Source organism: Chlamydotis macqueenii, chromosome 1 (genome assembly GCF_036417535.1).
Source record: "Chlamydotis macqueenii isolate bChlMac1 chromosome 1, bChlMac1.mat, whole genome shotgun sequence".
In the NCBI taxonomy this organism is placed as follows: Eukaryota; Metazoa; Chordata; class Aves; order Otidiformes; family Otididae; genus Chlamydotis; species Chlamydotis macqueenii.
The window spans coordinates 86,776,594-86,791,084 of NC_141556.1; the positions used below are offsets into that span (position 1 = coordinate 86,776,594).

General features: G+C 44.0%; 2 protein-coding genes across 4 annotated transcripts in view; one reads left to right on the forward strand and one right to left on the reverse strand.

Annotated features, from left to right (window-relative positions):
* Positions 1-2,583, forward strand: part of VAMP1 (vesicle associated membrane protein 1) — a 47,721-nt gene extending 45,138 nt beyond the window's left edge. The window contains exon 8 of one of the 3 annotated variants that reach the window (XR_015260307.1): positions 2,198-2,583. The gene's annotated coding sequence lies outside the window, so the exon portion shown is untranslated. Of the gene's footprint in view, positions 1-1,421; positions 1,693-2,197 lie in introns of those variants that run through there. The other 2 variants (XR_015260306.1, XR_015260308.1) reach the window with 2 other exon arrangements.
* Positions 1,745-13,093, reverse strand: FBXO40 (F-box protein 40). The gene is made up of 3 exons (XM_010128321.2): positions 13,002-13,093; positions 4,004-5,896; positions 1,745-1,943 (listed from the first exon to the last, which is right to left on the reverse strand). Exons 1-3 carry the CDS (start codon positions 13,008-13,010, stop codon positions 1,746-1,748), a joined length of 2,100 nt encoding a protein of 699 aa, XP_010126623.2. The 5' UTR covers positions 13,011-13,093; the 3' UTR covers position 1,745.
* Between the last annotated feature and the right edge of the window lie 1,398 nt (positions 13,094-14,491).

Here is a 14,491-nt window from a genome sequence, read left to right on the forward strand (position 1 = left end):
CCTGGGGACAGAAAACAGAAGAGCATTAAAAAATAAATAAATCTGTAACTCCTGCTGGGACTGTCCCCACAACTCAGATTATATGCTCCTGAGGGTGTGTGTCTGGAGAAGAAAACATCCTTGCATGGTTATAAATCTCACAGGGACCACTTAAGCCACAAGTGTAGACAAGGACGAGCTGTGCTCAGCATGGCTTTGGTTACCACCTAATTCATGCCTTCGATTACCAAACGCTCAGCTCAGGTTCATCAGCAACCTTTATCAGTAGGAGAGGGCTTTTTCTTGTGTAGCCTGTCTCACCCCAGATGTGCACCAAGACCGAGAATGGCAAGCACGGTGTGTGTCCATCCATCTGGGCTGGTTTTCACCTGGCCAGCCCAGGCGAGGAGAACAGCTCCAGGCCAGCAGATGTCCCAGGTCCCTGTGAGGTCCTCCTGCCCGGGACGATGAGATGAAAGCCAGACCTCATGTCCTGAGCTTGCACTTCTGACTAAGAGCTTAAAAAAGAAAGGGGCATGAGTTGGTACCGCTGTGGCTGTGCAGCAGCCATAAGCTGTCCAATCAGTGCATGGCCATTTCAGAGGAATCCCACCACCCAACACCACAACTATGGCATTTCTAACTAGTGCCTCTGAAATGGGTTGAAATAGTGTCAAAAGACAGACGCTGTTGGTGACATGCCTGCTTTCTTTCATCTGTTGCCTCAATGAGCACATTCTGTTTTTAAACTATTCTATGATTCTATGATTCTATATTTATTAAAAAATCAACTAAACCCTAATCACTCTTCTGCTCTGTAAAGAAAAAAAAATTCTTATACTTCAGCCCATTTACCTGAAGCAAACATTATCCATACTGTTACTGAATGGGTTGCCAAATGCCTTTTCTTTTACAGAAAAAATAAAATATTTCTTTCACAAATTGTTTACAATTAGACTTTGCAATTTACAGTTGCGAAACTGAGTAGGTAAGGCATTCTAACAATGTCCCTTTTTATTGCTTTAATGAATTTTAAATAAACAGAGAAAGTTATTAACTGAAAAATATAAAAAGTTAATTGAACCCTTAAAACTTTTTGCTACTTGGTTATTTCTAACAAAGAGCAAGTTTGTTGGCTTTGGTTTAGTTTGAATGTTCCCATGAGCTCAGCTTTAGGCTTGTGCTCAAATGATGTGCTAACTAGGCACGCTTGCCTGAATCGGGGCCCTAAATGATGGTCTGCGGCTGTGCGGTGCGTTTCTGAGTCCTAATTAATTCACTTGATTTTGGGGGCTCCTTTTCTTTTGCCCACATCTCAGAACAGTTTAGCAATCCCTTGGTCTGCCAGGGCATTTGCCTGTGCTCCCAGAAATTGGCTTTCAAAATGAACGGGTTTCAGAGCTAGTTGAGCTAGGTATGTTAACTGCTCTTGCATCTCTCAGGGACGTGGTACAGAAGCAGCAGCCTACCTTCAAGGTTGTGAAGACGCTGTTTCAAACAAGATCCTTATTGCTTTCTCCAGGATGCTGTATTAAAGAAGGAACAGAAACATAAACAGAAAGTACATGATATCAGTGAGCAGTGGATGAAGTTTTGACGATTAAATTAATGCAGGAAAAAAAATGCAGGATGTTGCAAATGCAGCTGAGGAGAAGCAAGTTTTGTATGTCCAAAGGAGAGCTGGAAGCAAGAAACTTCCCACCCAAATTCCCAAATCTTCTTTTCAAGGGCTCTGAAAGGAGCGTGGCAGAGGGGAAGCAGGCTGTTCAGACTCGGCGCTTGAAAGTAGAAACCAAAGTTTTCTGAGTCTCCTCGCGAGATTCCTGCATGCCTGTCAGCAGCACAGGGTCCGTCTTGTGCTCCACTTGGTAGAAGGGACAGTTCTTCAGGTGCTCCGACATGCATGTGACGTCATTGCGCTGCCATTTGTTAACTCTGGAGAACAGACTGCTGAACTGCCAGATCTAGTATGGGGACAGGGAGAGAAATCGGGGAGAGAAAACAGGAATGTTAGTAAAAATAGAGGAGGATTTAAAAAATCTATATGTGCTTATAGCGGGTGTGCATTACTTGTACTGGACGGGCTAGTGAACATCTGATCGCGCAGGGCTGGCATAAGAAGTAAACGTGGGATCCGTATTGTTATCTACCTCGTACTTGCTGGTTTTGTTGCTTTACTCATCACGTGAAATTTTAATGGGAAAGTATCCTTCTACAGTTTTTCTTGCTGATCCAGTGAAGGGCATGAGGAAATCCAGGACACCTGACCACTGCACCTCTACAGAAAACTCGGTCACGTCTACGGTGTGATCCAAGAGGTTTATAAAGCAAAGTGACTACAGCATGCTTGTGTGATACGTATCTCAAAGAAACCTGACTTCATAAAGACCTTCCAAAGCATCTATCAGCAACTTCAAAGTAATTAACATTACAACACTGTTGTTATTCACCCCACCCCAGAACAAGCCTGAGAAATCTAAGGTTAAGGTTATTCCTAGAGGACATACAAGCTTGTAAAAAATAGAAATGTGCAGTTAAATTTTTCCTATTCCATTTGCAGTGATACTGTCTACCATTTAGTAATAAACTAGCATTTACTGATAAGACTGTGATTAAATCACTTTAATTTTTGCTGTATACCATTAAATCAAATGAATTTTTAAAGTCATAGTAGATTTCTTCTCCCTAAAAATGTTTCTTCCTGTGGAAGAAGGACAGAACGTGGGTGTGCTACGCTTAAGATTACCTGACCCTGTCCTAGTCCTAAGTCATCATAGCTATTATACACAGTAGTTAGGAAATTCAGACTAATTACAAACAGAATGTTTTCAAGCAGAGTCTATGCATTGGAGATAAGATTCCTGTGTGGTTAATACTGAGAGCTAACATGAAAAGGCTTAGACAGTTCTTAAATTCAATGCAGCTGATTTGAAATTGTGCTACAATAACCGAAGTTAATTGCTATATGATTGTTCATCTGGAGTTTCTTCCTTTTACTGAAGGAAGCCACATACTCCAGCAAATTATTTCAGTGGCTAATTCCTGTTTCGGATTAGGCTAATTCAACCTGGAGCCACCAAACTGTATTACACAGATTTTGAATTCACCACACTTAATCTTTTCTCTTACTAAAGAGTATTTTCCCTTAATAAAGAGTAATAAACTGCTAAGCTTCCATTTGATAAGAATCAATAAGTGGATATCTTCAGGCGTCTGCTTGAAATCCAGGTCCTTAGATAATTTCTGGGAGTCTTCCCTGGATCTCTGTATTATTTGTTCCTAGATCTCTGTCTTGTCTGCTTGGTCATGCTGGAGTCTCTCATGTTACCCTTTCAAACAGTTTTATGTTAGAGCAGCTGCAAGACTATCAGCTAGAAAAAAACCTATAATAACTGTTGTTCAACTAGGACTTGGACTGAACATATTTATTTCAGACTACCTAAACAGCCAATAAGGGTGGTAATTTTCCAGCACAAACAGTGGGAGACCAGCTTTGCAGAGGAAGGGTACCTGTCCCCATGCTGCTCCCTCAGGTGCTCACAACCCAACGAATGGAATCCTGTGAACTTCTAATTGTGAAAGCCCTTGGGGGTTCATGTGAATGCCTGAGCTCCTTTCACAGCCACATCTCCTTGTTCTTTACCTTTCTGGTGTTCTAAGGCCTGTTTTGGTTTTGACATGCCCTAGATTGGCTTGTAAAGAAGAAAAAAAAAAAAGTATGAACTTTAAGTTCTTCAAAAATCCATGTGCAACCTTTAAATATCAGGAATTCTCAGTTCCCAGTGCCTAAAAACACTGCACATGCAAACAGGTTTTCCAAGACAAGCTTGGGTGGGGACTTTCAGCTAGGCAGATGTCCATTTACACCTTACTCCCTTTGCTAGATGCACCGCATTTTACAGCTCTGAGCCCCCTGACACATTGTGGTGCAAATTCACAACCTCTTGAACCTGCCCCACATTGGCATGCTTATATGCAGCATCCTTTGCTATGCTGTCTTTTTCCCAGTGTCACAGTTACTTGCCTTTTTGCGAGCCTTCCATGAAGTACCACCATGGGAATATCTTTTTTTCTCCCAGACCAGCAGGACCATTCCCCTCTCTTGAAGAAGAGTGGCACAGATGTCCCTCATCAGCACTGACACTTGCGATAGCTGAGATAAACTAAAGCTGTCCAGGAACCCCGCAATGTACTTGAGCACTTCCACTGGGAGGCTGCTTAGTGAGTCCTTATTTCTCCCTCGGTTAGCCACTGTGGAATTGTGCTTCCCCGATTCAGCAAGGAGGGTGTCCACTTCTGGCTTAATAGCAAATGTCTTGAGAGGCTTGCTGTATATAACCTTGGCCTTCAGTCCCTCAGGGCGGAAGTGGTTTTGAACAAAAGTACATCCCAAGTAGGCCAGTGGGCAGCGATGTTGGAACCATCCATCCAGACATGACTGGATATCAGCGTGCACATTCTTGAAGTGAGACGGGAACTCGTCCCTCCTGAAGAAATGATTGCAAGTGAATGTGAAAGCTGAGCTGCTTTTGTTGTGTCTTCTGGTTACACATTCAGTATAGAGCTCCACGTGGAGTTCTGGTGGGCTTTTTTCATCCAGAATATCTGCTAGAACAGCATTGGAGGAGAAGGGCTCCAGAGGAAAGCTGTATGTCTGTGTTGCAAAATCCATAAAGAGTCCATCGATACCCCTTGCTTCAGAGATCTCATGACCTTTCAGCTCTTTTTCCAGTGCACACAGCAGTGTGGCTTTAACTATATTTGCCTTAGGTAGTTCTTCTAGGTTTATTCCCAATTCTGAGGTATCCACTGACTTGTCTGAAGTTGGTATCTTGTGGCCCATTGCATCTCCTAGTCGTGCCCTTTTGCCACAGTAACTAACTGGCACTTTGAAGGTGTAGACAGTCTTCACCTCCTGAGCTTCCAAGTTCCCATAGACAAAGTCTTTTTCTTTGGGAGTGCAAGCTGCTAGCTGGCCAAAGCGGATGAGCATTCCCCCATGATGTACCAGATACATGTTGTAATCACCTACACCAACTTCTTTCTTCAGCCTCTCCAGAACCCCTTCTTGCCACGGAGCCAGTCCTGTCATTTCTGTATTTGGTGTTACTTGTTCAGGCTTTTGGTCCTTTGTCTCTTCTGCACCATCAGGTGCTTCCTTTGCCTTCTCTGTGGAGCTGGCAGCATGAGGGGCTGACGCTGTTTTCGTGGAAGCCTCCTCCGTCTTTTGTCCTGCACTGGCTGCTGAGCCTGTTACCTTGCAAGCCAGGAGCTCTTTGCTGAAAATGTTCTCCCAGGTTTTGTAACTCCCCAGATCCATTCCCTCTTTGTCCTTTGCCAAATCTTCACGCTCACGTTGGCTGAGCTCAGACAACTGGTTGTCACCTTCTTGGGAGGCTGCTCCTCCCACAGCACCTTCTTCCCCACCCATGGCTTCGTCCATTAGCTCTTCCACTTCATCCTCCTTCCTCCACTCTGGAAACAAGTCAGCTATTTTCAAAGTCCTGAAAAGTATCTTCTGGTCTCTGAGTGCCAAGGCTGTGTCCAGACACTCTTCATTCAAGGTCTCCTTCATAATGTTCTTGTGGAGCGTTGTGTCTGAATCCACGTTTGGCCAGCGATTCCACTCCATTGAGCAGCAGACAATGCTGGCTGGACAGACCTGGAGGTGCTTCGCCAGCTTGAAGCGGGCCATGGAAAAAGGGCAGCCATAGGCAGAGTTGAGGCAGGAGACCTGCTCTAAGGGACAGAGCAATTGGTGCTCCTCCGCCTTGCACATGTGGAACGTGGCCCCGCAGTGAAAGCGGCAGCTGATCACCATGCAGGAGACGGAGGGCTCAATCGGTGCACGGCAGTGCCGGTTGAAACATCTCTCACAGTGCTGGTGTTGCCCATGGGGAGCTTTCTGAGTCCGGTGCTGTGTGTAGCAAAGACAAGAAGATAAGAGTTATTGCCCAAAGGAGCAAGGACAGCCACAGACCCTCCTTGCCCGCGCCTAGTTCCTACGCATTAGGTGCTCACATGCAGTCCTAGCGGGAATAAGGTCGTGGGGAAATGACTGCCACCCCCATACAGTCACGTATCAGCACTGATCCCCACGGTACAGCATGGTCTGATAGCAGCACAGATGTAGAGAAGGTCCTTACTCATTAGGCCAGCAAAGGCAGCCAGGGTTTGGGAGCAAGCTGTTTTCCGTCCCAGTATTTACACTGGATCTATCAATACCAAGCTGCTGAAATCAAGGCTGCCAGAGGCACAGTGAAGGAGCTTCTCGCCTCCTCAATGCTGTTTGAGCAGGAAAGATGATGTTTCTTTTTCCTCTCTAGAAAAATTAGCTGGTGGTTTGGCCTACGTATCTTGTCATCGCCCCACAAAGACATGAATGTTGCACAAATGAACTTCCCTTGGCTCTACTCCAGCGAGGCTGACAGTGAGGATAATCCTCATGATCCCAGTTCCCAGTGTGGAAAACGGCCTGGGTAAAGGCTGATTTGCCTGGCTGCCTTTACTCTGCTTTCCTGATTTACCTTTACACTCCTAGACGATGCTTGCATGTCGTGGAACAGGGACTGCAGGGGACTTTCCTTCAGGCAGGTTATTTGCTACATCTACTTTCAGGTATCAAAACCTGGAATAAATTGATGTCTTGGTCTGCATTTTGGAGAGACGCTCCAGAGTGCAGTCCAGGCTTGCTGCAAGGTTATACTCACATAGTTAAATCTATTTTATTTCACTTTTTTTTTTTTTACAAACTGCCTTTCACCTTTCTTCCCCTTCCTGTCACCAGTCAATGCCAAGTAGATAGGAAGGTGGAGAATGGGGGGGGGGGGATGGTTTATCTCATGCTCTGCTCAGCACCACGGTGTGCAGTTAGAGCAGAAGGGGAACGACAGAGGTCTAACCTCAACAGAGCTTTTCCCTTCCTGTGATGGCGCAGGGGAGAAGTCAGTCTGAGCATGCCTTTCACAGGGTGTATCTTTGAGAAAAAATCAGTTTTTCTTTGGGATTTGTTTTGGAGCACGATCCTACAAAAAGCGGTTACCACTGGTCTACTTTTTCAGTTCGCCCTACGTACTTCTGACAAGTCGGTGTCAAACACTACTCAGAAGTGAACAGGTGATCCTGAGCTGATCATATTTTAGATTCAGTTTAAGAAGGTATTAGTGACACCACAAGGGGCCAGAAAATAGAGAAAGAGGTCCCAGGCAACAGGTAATAAACAATACCAGTCTCCGTTCATAAATTCAGTTGCCAGAGGCTGCTCAGTCATGACTTGAAGCTACTTCCCTGGATACCTTCAATTGGTATCAGTAACTTGGACCAAAAAAGAGCTGCTGCAAGTAGCAAGCTCCTGACTTCTGACTTTCTTCTCCTTGCTGTAGGGGCTTGGTTCAGCCTACTGCGAATCTTTGTGGAAGGGAAAAAAGGAGGAACTGGGGTTCTGCTTCCAAACAGGACCCAGGGTGCTTTTTTTTTTGTGTGTGTGAAAACAAGGAAAAGATTTTTGACAAGTCTTCCCACCACAACTGGGAAGAGACTGTTCAGTAGGGCCTGTTGTGACAGGACCAGTGGTAATGGTTTTAAAATAGAGGGAGGTAGATTTAGATTAGATATTAGGAAAAAATTTTTTACACTGAGGGTGGTAGAACACTGAAACAGGTTGCCCAGAGAGGTGGTGGAAGCCCCATCGCTGGAAACATTCAAGGCCAGGCTGGATGAGGCTCTGAGCAACCTGATCTAGTGGGGGATGTCCCTGCTCCTTTCAGGGGGGTTGGACTAGATGACCTTTGAAGGTCCCTTCCAACCCTAACCAGTCTATGATTCTATGATTCTATGAATTTCTATGCAGTAGGAACTACCATAGGCCCAGCAGACTCTCATTTGGCGCTGGGAAAAACCAGACATTGTTAGTAAAATAATTTAGACTTTGTTTTTTTTTTCTAAGGTTAAAGAAAATACAGTAGTGCCAATTGCCTAGATGTGAGTGCTTTTGCAACCCCAGGCTTAAGTGACCTAGACGTGAGGAGAGCTGCGCTGCGGAGGAAGTAGGCTTAGGCTCAAGGGGAAGAGATGCTATGTGAAGCTGCTTCCTCTCTCTTTCTTGAAGGTACGGTCTTAACTTCTTGTCTTTCACACTTTCACACCCCAGCAATGGAAGTCACCAATAACGCCAGAGAAGGAAAGATGTCTGGGAAAGGCAATGCTTGTGGGTTCGTGCAGTCACTAAAGACTACGCACTCGTGTTTGAATTTGATGTGTTCAACACATCTTTGTTCCATCCTTTGCAACTTCCAACACTGACCAATACCTGTTTACACCTCCTAATGAATCAGCCCCATTCCCACTAGGTCTTACAGAGTAAATGATCACATTCTTTGTGGTCCCTTTACCCAGAGACAAACTGACACTCTGAAGTGTAAGGCTCGGGTACCCTCACCTTTGTTTGCACAGAAAGAGCTCGAGACAGCAATGCAGAAAAACAGTATTTTGTGGATACCCATTTTAACATTCCCTGCCTTGTCTTGGGAAGGACTGGCTTCTGCACAGGGGTGACGCCAGGCTGCTGGCTATGGTGGCCCCAGCCACCTCCAGCCCTTAAATATATCTCGTTCAGGGTGGCATCTGTTATGCTTTAGGCTGTGTAGTTACATCTACTTTTATGCAGCTCAGAGAAGCAGGAGATACAGATGGATTTATTTCACATTGGCAGCATCCTTGCTGCTCTCATTCTTGTAACATTTTGCTGCAAATATAATATCTAAAAATAGTCCCAGCTATGACTTGCATAAGGTCAGAGGAAGACTGGGTACATTACACCGCATTAAAAACATGCATGTGTGAACAATACTTTCCACTGCAAAAGGAACTCTCGGAGAGAAATAATTGATAAATAAAAATATATCAGAGGCACAGGCCTTATGGTTCTCCAAAACACAGAAAGGACTGATTGCAAAGTTTCTGGAGAGGAGCCTGCTGCTGTATACACTGCTGTATGCTGAAACAAACCCCATCTGAATCACGTGTAGAGAAAGAAAATACAGGCTTTGTTTATGAAGTGACCCTATGAGAGCATTCAGATCCAGAAAGAGTCTTCATCGTTATTCAGGTATTTCTAAATTGAGTTTACTTCATCTCTGACTTGTATATGCTGCTCTTTTCAGACAAACGATTTCTATGCTTCTCTTCTCACTGTCAAATCTGTGAAGCTAGAGGGCAGGAAGAAGGGATAGAGAATTTTTCTGATATTTATCAGGGTTTGAATGCTCCTTCTACTCTGCCATGCCGGTAATCAGGACCTCTGTATTTTAACTGGTGATTGACTTAGGTCTGTTGTTTAGTTGGGGGTATTATTGTCAGTACACAAACTACAACTTTCAAACACTGAGCAGAAAGTTTACAAATTCTTGCCTTGGTAAGTTTGATACCTAACAACCAGAGGCAGGTGACACACAGATAGGTCAGCTGATGAAATGTTTCTCTAAACCTGTACACTTCTTGTTTCTCTGCAACTTACAAAATTTCCTAAGAGCTAGGTTAGAAAAAAAATCAAACCAGAAATGCTTACTTGAATCATGTTCAAGCTACTGTGGAAAGAAAGGATGCAAATTACAGTCCACAGTCTGTCCACTTCGCTGAATCTTTATTTTAAGACCATCATGACAACAAATCAAGTAAGGTTTAAAAATATACAGCTGCTATTTTAACTGCACATATGTCTGCGTGTGGAGCAGATCTGTTCAGTGACAATAACTTAAGAGTTTACAAACCAATTACAATTTATTTTCAGTAAAAATATATTTAATTCCGTTGCAGTCAATGAGCAAAACCAATACAACTGTTTTCTTATTTGGTATTTGCTATATGTGATTGATCATATGACACACTAAGGTTAGAGATCACATCTGAGTTCTTTGCACAGAATTAAGGGATTCCTCCCATTTTAAAGAACCATCAAAAAGGGCCCCCAGAAATGCCATCTTAAAGAGTGCCTCTGAGACGAGACTGCAAATGAACATAAAACAATCTTTCTAAGATTTACAACATGATAAGGAGCTCTTAAAAAAAATCTCAGGAAAGTTTGCATCAAAATTCTGGAGCCAAGAATGTTAAAGTTCTATATAATGTTACAACAGAAAAATATTTTCAAGGAATGTGAATACTTTTGGTGAAGTGTATAGGGCAGATGGGAGATATTCTCTATTTCTTTTAATCCTTGTTACCCAGTATATGGTGTTTATCTCATTTTTATCACAATACTTAAGTCCTGAGGTGAATACAGAGTTATTAGTTTCCTTATATTTACTATCTTAGTATCTGAGGGGATTCACAACCAATAATTAATTTATCTTTGCAGTACTAGAAGTGCTTTTGAGGTTAAAAGATACTATTACTTCTATTTGGCAAAAGTAGAACTAAAGTATAGAAAGATGAAAATAAATAGAAATAAATATAATATTTTCTAGAAATAAAATATATATATACACCAAGCATGGAGATGTTCAGGGTCTGATGTTTCACTTGCAGTTGCATGCCTCCTGCACAAAAACCCTGGCAGAGCCAGCTGTAGAATCACATTTTCTAGAAGAGCGTCTAAGTCTCCTTAAACTAGAGATTTTGCTCTTTTTTCATGTGGCACTCTTCCTCCATCACTACGTACTTAACAACCTCAGCAAGAAATCAGGCTTGGGTCTCCTTTTGCTAAACAGTATTTATTTCTTGGAGCTGAGGAAGAAAACACCCTGCCGTTGGAAACCATACTATACCGCATTTGTACATGATTCTCAGGAGCCTGAGTTTTCTAAAGTCCTGTCTTTTGATACAAAATAAAATGCAAATCCAAGAATGCCACCTCCTGGAATCACGGTGACCCCTAAGTGAGTCAAGCCCCACACCTCAACACCCACAGCAGGGACAGCTACAGCTTGAGCGACCTCCTTGGCGTTAGGCATAGCGGGTCACTGTCCTTCGTGGCACACCTGCTCTGCCGTTGCCATTCATACTGATCTTGCATACACGTGTCGCCAGCCAAGCTTTAAATGAGTCAGGCAGTGAATATGGTACAGCTCAGGGTAGGTGGAAAGTGTGAATAAAAGGTATAGATTAAATCTTCATCAATAACACTAATAACCTTTGAGCAAGCATGTGCAAGACATAGTTTTTTTTGAGGCTCAGACCTTGGACAAGTTCACATGGATTTCGCAGAGGCACTTTGATTCCGCGGTCTTTCTAGTGAACTTCAAATCCTCAGTGTAAGATATGGGGAGTGAAAAGGTTTTCTGTGAGACAATTGACCTGTTAGACAAGCCCGAAGATGGAAGGATGAAGCTGTGAAAATTAGGGAGCTCCTCCCTGTATTTTCTAGCTGGGGATCAGCTGGCTGAGGCTGTGGTGTTTCATGGCAATAACCACTAGTTCACAGTTACAGAATGGGTTGGAACTGCTTTCTACTGAAAAAAGTATGCTTTAAAATGTCAGGGACGGAGTACGTTCACTATATAGTGCATCAGTCTGGCAAAGACTTCAATCCACATTCCTTGCTTCGCTTCCAGAGCACGTCTGCTGCTCAGGTTCTCACAGTAGCACATCTGCTTCACTTCAGCTTCCTAAACCTGGTGTGCAGGACCACGGAGCTCAAGAGAAGGTTTCGCACCATCAGGCCTCCTCCTTGCCTAATAAATCTGTGCTGCACACAGGCAGTAAAGCGGCACTGAAAATTCCTGGTGCAATTTCTGTCCAGTGAAATGCAGTAGTGATGTCACGGGAGGAGCAGGGCACAGGTAACACAGGGCACTGCTGGTAGAAACCCCATGCTGCACTCCCTGCTATGAGACCTGGAAGAGCAATATTTCAGGCTCCTCCCCACCTGGCACAATGTAGCCATAGCTCACCTGAGACAAACCCACTCCAAAATTCCAGGTGCTGAAGTGGTGCAGGGCAGCCCAGCAGCAGGGTCTTGTGTTGGGTGTGTTGGGGAGTTGTGTGGGAGACATGCAGGACAAGGAGAATGGGGAGGCTGTAGCATGGAGCTGCTCTGCTGCTCCTCATGCATGTGAGCAGTTCCTGTGCTGTCCTTGGTAGAGACACAGTCAGGCAACGTCTCACTTTGCATCGATAATTGAGAAATGGATTTGGTTTTGGTTTGAGTTCAGCAAGAGCTTTAAAATAAGGTTCCGGTTTAGTTGCAGTTGAAGAAAAAAAAAAAACAAAGAATGGTCCAAACTGTGGGTTTTTTTTTTTTAAATTTGGGCTCAGGTTCTATTTTATGTCCTGGTAACAATCTCATTAACAAACTTTTCTGAAAACTTCTTGAGATAATCAGGTGAATGGTTTTAAGCAAAACAAAAGAAACCCAGCTCAAGGCAGATGTCCCACATAGAGAATTTCAGAGCTATTGGTCAAGGGCTCAGCCATAAAAACAAAAGATAAAAGATTCTTGAATAAAAATTGCTAAGCAGCCACAACTCTAAATGGTACAGTAGTAACTCTAACACTTGTGATTCTTACTTAATCAGTTCAGTCTGGCCTACAAATATACAGTTTGCAGTCTGAATCTACAAGACTCGCTAGATTTTAAGTCTTACAATTTTTGACAGAACATTGCTCTTGCCCCCCCGACCCTTACTGTATCTCTTTTGTCTTACTTCTCTCAGACTTTCTTGACAGTCACAGAAATTGAAGTTTTGATTTATCATCTGTCCTGCTACTGAAGCTCCCATCTTAAAATCAGCATCTTAGTTTTTTAAAACCCCAGATACAGTGCTGCAAACTGTGGCTAATCCACTGAATATATTATGGAGGGTGGTTTTTTTTTTTTGGAGTAGCATATCACAGAAGTGTTCACAGTTACCAGCTGCCTCTGTTTTAGGGTGTCATTTAAGACATCTTGTGTCTGATTATTCTACTTCATCTTAATTACCAAGGCTGTTTTGAAGAAGTCTTGATTTTCATAGCTCTATACAGCAACCATTGCCTTGCATAAGGTTTGACCAATAAAGACTCCAACTCTATTTAGAAAGCCTTACCTTAATCATAGAGCCCCTGTGTGTATACCAAACACTTGCTCTCCTGGTTGTGCTCAGCTGGGTTGAAGTGAGGTGGGTAAAGGAGAACTGCAGGCAAAGAAAGAGGAGAGAATGGGAGGACACGGAGCAAGCCCAGGCAGAAACATCAAGTAGTTTTTAGATGTTAAAAATAAAACCCGTGCATGTGACCATGTAGCTCAGCTTACAGAGCTGTCTCTTCCACTGTATTTGTTAACACTGTCACTTCTGGAGTGATACTTCACAGAGAAGATGTGAGAGGCAGAACCAATGACACTCTGTGCCCCCTGCATGAGAGGAAAAGATCAAAACCCTTCCTACAGCGCTCTATCAGCTCCCTGCCGTGCTCTGATGGATGTTTGCCCATTATGACTTAACTCCTCTCGGTGCCCGCACCAGTTTGTGGTTTCTGCTGTTGGAATTGTCGCCGTGCCCCTCGCTCCCATCGTCACCAACTCTAGGATCTGGTGCAGACAGTGATGGCAGGTTTCTGATCTGTCCGGGCAGGGGTGGGCACAAAAAGAGCAGGAATGGCCCAGAGCTGAGTAGCCCGGCAGATCTGCCTGCCCACCTCCCAGGGACCTCCAGGAGTCTCCCCAGCTCCAGCCCCTTCACCGCACAGTGGAAGGGTCCCACCAGCCACTGGGAGGAAGCCTGAAGGGCACAGCTCCCACCGTCACCCTTCCTCAGCCAAACCTGAGGAAGCAAAGGAGCAACGGAGAGCAGTCATGTTTTACTACCAGTGTGAACCCAATAAAGCATTTCATGGTGAGTTTCATGGTGAGCATTTCTTACTCATGGTGAGTACAGACATGGGGGTACTACTGCATGTTAGTGAGATTCAGGGGTGCAGATGAGGCATGTGCTGCTTCTCCCTGGTGGGTACTCACCATACTTGGCTATAAAGACACCTCTTGTGACCCTGCTGCTGCATGCAACCACTTTTCACCACCTTTCACCATCTCAGAAACACAGAACAACACCTTTTGGCTCTGGTGGCTCTGAGATCCTAAGTAATGACAAACTTGTTGCTCTGCCTTATCTTTCTCTTTCCCTATCTGTGAGTTCCCAGTGACTTTCATCATTTGAAACAGTGCAGGCAACTGTGTTTTCATTTTTAGGACTGAACAAAATGTCAGTAGGTGACAACCAAGGCTTGTTGGTGCCAATCGTAATTTAGTAGTGCTAAATATGGTTAGCAGTCTGGCTCTGTGGCCTTTTTTAGAAAGGGATGTATTATCGTGATACCATTTTCTGACATCCCATTCAGCTGGGGAAAACAGGGGCCAGTGGTAATATCCCTAAACCCAAATTTCACCCAATCACAACATGATTGCTGATCTGTTTACCTCATCCGCTTCCATGCCTCACACCCCCAGTTCAGGGTAATTCTTCAGCCTTCAATGTTGTCATTGTCTTTTTAGACTATTTAAAAGCATGCTGCTTGTGTGCCTCACTTTCATATCAAGTAA